At 58.5% G+C, this 6746-nt stretch overlaps 1 protein-coding gene across 3 annotated transcripts; it reads left to right on the top strand.

The window, feature by feature from the left end:
- Nucleotides 1–707: 707 nt before the first annotated feature.
- On the top strand, nt 708–4753 carry LOC138918932 (ral guanine nucleotide dissociation stimulator-like). 3 transcript variants are annotated; one of them, XM_070242501.1, is made up of 5 exons: nt 708–935; nt 1342–1452; nt 2392–3291; nt 3992–4185; nt 4450–4753. In XM_070242501.1, the coding sequence occupies exons 3-5, from the start codon at nt 3206–3208 to the stop codon at nt 4611–4613; spliced, it is 444 nt and encodes a 147-aa protein (XP_070098602.1). In that variant the 5' UTR covers nt 708–935; nt 1342–1452; nt 2392–3205; the 3' UTR covers nt 4614–4753. The 3 variants fall into 3 exon arrangements, 2 of the variants coding, with proteins under 2 accessions (XP_070098602.1, XP_070098601.1); XR_011428698.1 differs by having other exon boundaries at nt 727–935; nt 2392–4185; XM_070242500.1 differs by having other exon boundaries at nt 769–1452.
- Nucleotides 4754–6746: the final 1993 nt, after the last annotated feature.

The raw sequence follows: 6746 nt of genomic DNA, 5'->3' as shown, positions 1-6746 counted from the left end.
TTCTAGGGCAAGACTGGGACCCCACGCGGAGGCTTGGCTTCTGAAATTAGGAACCATGAGACCTTGAGAAGCTCTTGCCAATCCCTCCCTTTTGTGGGAGCTGTTTTCTTCTTGGCCTCCACAACCTGAGCACACAACACGCGGACGCACACAAACACACACACACACGCGCATGCACACACACACAAACACACACACACACACACACACACACATTGACCTTGGATGCAAGGATGGACTCTAGGGTGGGATCCGAAGAGAAGCAGACACAGGGCAAGTGGCAAGAGGAAGAAACACGAGGTGGGGGGCATTGCCTGCAAGTGACACCCGCCTGCAGTTTGAGAGGTATCGTCCTCTAAGGTAGGACACACGCCAGAGGACATGTCTAGCAAGTCCACGCTCCGGTCCTCCCCAGTGTGCAGACAGGAGGCCGACAGGCCCTGAGAGACACAACGGCTTATGCAGGATCCAGAAGAGGTAAGGAAGAGGACTTGTTTCTGCGTCAGTCTCAAAGCTGGGACCTCGGCCGCACCCAGACCCTCTAGGGAGCCTGTGAGACGGGTGTGTTGGTGTTCCTGGGTACGCCTACGACGTCGCATGGAGAAGGGGGGTGAGCAAGGCCATGGCCAGAGGACTGTTTGCATGGGTGGTATCTGAGGGGGGCACTCAGGTAAGGGCACTGCAGGAAATGAGGTCACTTCCTTGACAACAGACCCCAACAGACTTGGAACCCCCGCAACTAGGCAGCCACGTGCGCAAAGACAGCTCACTTGGCTGGAGACTCTTGATAGAGAAACATGTTCTCCTGCTTTCTCCCGCCTGACCAGGGCTCTGGTTCCCAGAAAGCCCGCAGGGAGAACCTTTGGAGACGTTGTGGACGCTGGCTCAGCTCCAACGCCCCCCACGGCTGGACCTTTGGCAGGAGGTCCTCTCAGGTAACATGAGGAAGCCTAGAGCAGCCCAATCGAGGCCAGACCAGCTCCCCGAGCCCTCCCAGGGCAGCCCTCATCCCGTCCTCGTGAGTGTGGGGGCCAGAGGGACGTGTGGGCAGGATCTGCCCTTGGCCGCAGAAGGTTGGTGGGCTGGCAATAACCTGCTTTTCCCGTCACGTTCCCAAGCCAGGACAGGGCTGGCAGGACTGAAAGGGGACCCCTAAGCTGCCTCCTCATTCCAGGCCCTCAGGCTGCCGTGTGTTTCCCTCCTCGGTGGAGGTCTGTGTGGACCGTGGGGCGGGGCATGTGTGTCCAGAGTGGAGAGAGTCACAGAGGTGTGAGAGCCAGCAAAGACAGCCAGTCGGGTCTCTGAGGCTTGCCGCCTGGCTGCCGGGCACTGTCTTTCCAGAGCGTCACTCAGGAGACGGGCCAGCAGCTGAGCCACGACGCCCTCGACTCCACCACCCTGCAGGAAGGGAAGGTGCCCCACGCTGCCAAGCGAGGCCAGGGCCGGCTCAGGGTGAGTGCAGGTGCTGGGGAGACCCAAGCCCCAGGGCCCCAAGACAGCACTGAGGACCCCCAGGTCTTCGAAGGCCCTGAGACAGCCCCGGGGCTCCTGCCTGGAGCCCTGCTCCCAAAGGAATCTGAATCCCCATCTCTTCCCCCGACCTTGCCCTGCGGGCCCAGCCCCCGTCTTGGCCAGAGGAGACGGCCCTGTCCACAGAGGTGTAGCAGAGCAGAGACATTTCTAGCCCATCAGCTCACGGGCGTTCAAGAGTCCTTTTGCGTTCTGTAGAGATTTTCCTGTTTGAACTCCCATCCTCACGTGTCCATGTGGCCTGGCAATCCTTCCCCACCTTCTCCCAGTCAGACGCAGCATCCTGATGGATAGGCATGCTTTTTGCCCAACAGGACATGGGGCTCACAGGGTTCTTTCTGGTCCTCTGCCTTTGCTGTCCAGAGGAACACGTCCACGTGGCCTCTCGAGGTCAGGGCGTCGGGCCTCAGCAGGCTGCCCAACTTTCCAGAAGGGAGACCCATTAGCCCAGTGACTCAGCCCTTCACTGAACCCGCACCTTCTGTTGCCATTTCCACAGCACCGCCCTGATCACCCTGCCTGTCCTCCCGTCCTCATCCCTCCCAGCCCACGAAAAGCCTCTGTGTTCTCCTGTCTCGAATGGGCAGTTGGTCAGCCACCCCAGGGTTGATGCTCTTCATCCAGGGAGGGGCTGTCACTCCTCTGCCAGCACAAAGACCTAGGAGACCAAGAGGTTTAATCCTTCTCCACCTCACATCCTACTTGGAATCCCGAGAATTCTTCCCTGCCCTGGGCAATGATGCCCACTTGGGGCCACAAGTCACCGCGGGCTTGGGCATTCGGAGTGACCTCCAGTCCCCGGCACTACTGGGGCCCGCGGTGCGGCCTCTGATGGCAAGCGGCCCCTCTGTCTGACCCCAGGCTGAAAATCCATCCCCAGCGAAGAGCAAAGCGTCCCGCCTGGTGTGGACAGTCCAGGCTGGAACGCGGCAGAAGCGAGTGGAGCACCTGGTGCCCGCCTTCCTGGAGGGCGACACCGCCTACGTCCACAGGTTCCTGTGCACATATAGAGGTTTTGCCACCACACGACAGGTGCTGGAGCTTCTGTTTCAAAGGTGCGTGCCGTGCCCCTCCGCAGCACTGTGGGCATTCAGCCACCTACTAGCTGTGAGGCTGGGGATGTCACGGCACCTCCCCGAGCCTCGGTTTGCTCCTTGCAAGGCGGGCTGAAGAGAGGATCAGCCTCCAGGGGAGATTGTAGGGACTCAGGCAGGTGCTGCCTGCAAAGGCTTCTCGAGAAGCCTAACCCTCTGGGAGGGTCGACTGGAGCGGAGGGGCTGTGGTTGTGCTCATTGAGGATATTCCTCTTGCCTAAGGCGAAGCCTCCGCCTCGTCCCTCAGCGTGCCCGTGGCCTTCACTGAGTTGTTGTCTTCCCTTTGGAAAAGGAGATGGCAGAGCTCTTCTAGGTCTCTGACCTGGGTGAAGCCAGAGCAGCGATCCCTGGGCTGAGCCGAGGCCCCCGACCCACTCAAGCAGGAGTGAGGGGCCGGTTGGAGCTCCTTCCTTCATTACGCACACACAGAGGTCCCCACTAGGTGCAGAAAGTTTTCTAGGCACTGACCAGAATCCCGTGCGCAGAGCAGGCGACAGCCATGCCTTCCAGGGCTCCATTCTCCTTGGGAGTGAGACAGCGCCGCTAGGCTTCTCACGCAGGCCTGATCCACAGTCCAGTCCATGCGACGTCCTCCTGTGTCTTCTAGATACGGTTGCGTCCTTGCCTATGGCGATGAGGACGGCGGACCCCTAGACCAACTCAAAAAGTGAGTGGGCTTTGGAATCCCTAGGAGGGCGCCCAGCGTCCACACTTGGAGGGCAGTTGCCTGCAGCGTCCCGCTCACTCATCTGCTAGAAGCTCCCCAGCGGGTGCTCAGCTCCTGCTCAGGGGGCTCAGGGAGTGCTCCGGGGCCACATAAGCCCCTCCCTGGTCGAGATACGGGGCAGGGGAGCATGACCCTCATGGGACACCTGGTGAATCAGGCAGCACGTAGGCCCAGGAGGGAAAGTTGGAGGCAAGAGGAGGGCCCTGGGAAGCATGGGCGGGAGACAATGTCCGTTGTTCCCTCACTGGTCAGATGTTCTGGGAGCACCTCCTGTGTGCCAGGGAGGGCAATGAAAAGAGGAGACTGCACCGCTCGCTGCCCTCACGCAGCTGACGTTCCAGTGGGCAGTGGGCGGAGAGATGCTCCAAGCAGTGTGTCAGGCTTCCCTGAGGCCTAGGAGAGGTGACGCCACCACGGCACAGGGCTCCCCCTTCCAAAGGCGTTTTCCTAGCCCCTCCTTGGTGCCCTGGCCTAGCTCTGCCAAGACTGCCAGATTGGAGGTGGCCGCCAAGTAGGACTGGCCCCTGGACAGCCAGGAGCGGGAGGCCCAGGAGCCCAGGCCCGCACAGGGATGCCCGGGAGGCCAGCGTGCAAGGAAAGGACCCTTCTCTGACTCTGCTGCCCACCTGTCCGTCCTCAGGGCCATCTCCTTCATTCTGGGCGCCTGGCTCCGATGGTACCCTGAGGATTTTATCCAGCCCCCAGATGTTCCCAGCCTGGAACTGCTCTTGGCCTACATCGGTCTCAATATGCCCGGCTCGGAGCTGGAGCACCGCGCCCGCGTTCTTCTTTCCCGGCTGGAGCAGCCTGAGCACACTGATGCCAAGACTGAGGGTGAGGAGGACTCGGGTGTGTGACGTGGGCGTGTGCAGAGGGGATGGCGCTGCGCCCCCCGGAGCAGAGTGTCCAGAGGCTGGGGTTCGGCTGGGAGCAAGGGGCGGGCTCAGATCACTCTTGCCAGGGACTGGAGTCTGGGAAGACTTTCGGGGGCGTGGTGCTTGGACTGAGACTGCTGGATTGGCGGCAGAGGGTCCCTTTCTTTGGAATGACTTGGGCGGGCAGTCATGTTGGTGGCGTTTTCTCTTCTTCCATCTCCAGCTGCAGCTCCACCGAAAGACGCGGAAGACCCTGAAGATCCGGCACCGTCTCTCCCTCTCGGGCCCAGCCCAGCTCAGAGCCGCACAGGCATCTTGCGAGCCACAGCCGGCTCAAGACCTTCAGCAAGCACTGGCAGCATCCCAGCCACTACCCTCAGCTCCTGAGCTGCAGCCCCAGAGAATCCTCGCCTTCCCCTAGCCATGGCGTGGGTTTTAAAGTTTTGTTGTTGGTTTTTCTTTACTTAACCTTTCCCTGTATTTTATCTCGTCAGTTCAATAAAGTTTAGTTCTTGGGTTCTTTTCAATTGTTCGCTGAAGTGGCGTGAAGCAGACTCACAACGTCACACCAACGTCATCCGCATCTAGTACCCGCCCATTTTTGTCCAAGAGAAACCCTGTCCCTGGGAAGCAGTCAGTCTCCCTTCCTCCCACCGCAAGTCCCTGGTAGCCACTGAGTTTCCTTCTGTCGGACTCCGTGCGTTTCCCTCCTCCGGAGTTTGCATGGAAGTGCCAGCCTTCCAGAGGTGGCCTCCTGTGCCTGGCTGGGTCTGGTCTGAGGTGAGTGACTCCGGATGTTTGAAATTGAGATAGCGGTTTTCATTAAGAAGAAAAATCCCCCGCAGATCAAAGATTCTGTCTCAAAGAGGATGCCCCGCTATTCCCTCTTTTCACTTCCTGGGGATGGGGACCCATTGGAGGTGTGACACCAGAGCTGGAAACAGCGAGGGAAATGTCGGGGCCAGGGAGACCCCTTTCAAATCTTTCGCTTTCCTGGATGGGCCCTGGTAACGTTTTCAAAATGTGCAAATTTCAAAAATATTCTCATCGCATATGAAACACTGGCGTTTATAAGAAGCGTATCGTGGAGTAAAATATATTCCCCAAAGTTTTAACGTTTGAGATAGATAATTAATGTTAATTTGGTAAAAGAATGACTTAAAGATGAGTCATAAGAAACGATGCCCTCGTTCTACCAAGAAACAACTGCCCAGAACAAGGGGTGGCCAGCTTTTCAGAGCTCTTCATTGAGCTCTGGTGCGGGGGCGTGTGTGTGTGTGTGTTTGTGTGTGAGGGCGGTGTGGGTGTGTGGGTGTGTGAGGGTGTGGTGCGGGAAGGAGCCTGGGGCTGTTCCTTCCTGGTACCTGATGCCCCACAGTGGGCTGTGAGTAGTCACACCTATCCCCTTGCGCGTTCTCAGGGACCACTGACCACATCCAAATCTCAGTAGTGACACGGCATCGCTTTGCCGTCCTCTGTGGAATCGCTCCAGTCAGTCCACACTCAAGAGGAGGGGATTACAGCAGGAGGTCTAGACCAGGAAGTCCTGATCCCAGGTGGCCAGTGACGGGAGAAGGAGAAGACCCCAGAACTTCAATGCCTTGCCCAGAATCCCAGATGAGGAAGAAGGCGGAGCCAGGGAGGAAGCCAGCTCTGCGTCCTCAAGGCTGGGGCTCTGGCTGCACACAGGCATTCCCAGGGGCCTCTGGAGAAGGCTGTGTTGGTGGAAGTGCATACAGATCTGGAGATGGCATGGGGGTGAGGGGGAGTATTCGGCAGTGTACACGGGCATTTGGTCAGTTCTTGTTTGAGGAGGAGCCCAGGTCCGGGGCACCCTGGATTGTAGCCCTGCCCACATCACACCCACGGTGGAGGCAGTGGCGGCCACTTTTCTGCTGAGCTCAGGCCTATGCAGTCCTGAATTGAATCTCTCACTGGAACATTGGGAAACTGAGGCCCCTAGAGGGGTAGGGAATGGCCCTCGACAGGGTGAGTCCAATGGGTAAGTGTGTGTTCTGACCTTCTAGGGCAAGACTGGGACCCCACGCGGAGGCTTGGCTTCTGAAATTAGGAACCATGAGACCTTGAGAAGCTCTTGCCAATCCCTCCCTTTTGTGGGAGCTGTTTTCTTCTTGGCCTCCACAACCTGAGCACACAACACGCGGACGCACACAAACACACACACACACGCGCATGCACACACACACAAACACACACACACACACACACACATTGACCTTGGATGCAAGGATGGACTCTAGGCTGGGATCCGAAGAGAAGCAGACACAGGGCAAGTGGCAAGAGGAAGAAACACGAGGTGGGAGGCATTGCCTGCAAGTGACACCCGCCTGCAGTTTGAGAGGTATCGTCCTCTAAGGTAGGACACACGCCAGAGGACATGTCTAGCAAGTCCACGCTCCGGTCCTCCCCAGTGTGCAGACAGGAGGCCGACAGGCCCTGAGAGACACAACGGCTTATGCAGGATCCAGAAGAGGTAAGGAAGAGGACTTGTTTCTGCGT

The sequence above is a fragment of the Equus caballus genome, chromosome 19 (assembly GCF_041296265.1).
Source record: "Equus caballus isolate H_3958 breed thoroughbred chromosome 19, TB-T2T, whole genome shotgun sequence".
Classification (NCBI taxonomy): Eukaryota; Metazoa; Chordata; class Mammalia; order Perissodactyla; family Equidae; genus Equus; species Equus caballus.
Note: the sequence above shows the minus strand (reverse complement) of the source record. Positions and strands in the feature narration are given on the sequence as shown.

Coding starts and splice junctions, on each gene's coding strand:
- LOC138918932 (XM_070242501.1), top strand. CDS start 3,206: ATGCGACGTCCTCCTGTGTCTTCTAGATACGGTTGCGTCCTTGCCTAT. Junction 3,292..3,991: donor CCCCTAGACCAACTCAAAAA/GTGAGTGGGCTT, acceptor GTCCGTCCTCAG/GGCCATCTCCTTCATTCTGG. Junction 4,186..4,449: donor CACTGATGCCAAGACTGAGG/GTGAGGAGGACT, acceptor TTCCATCTCCAG/CTGCAGCTCCACCGAAAGAC.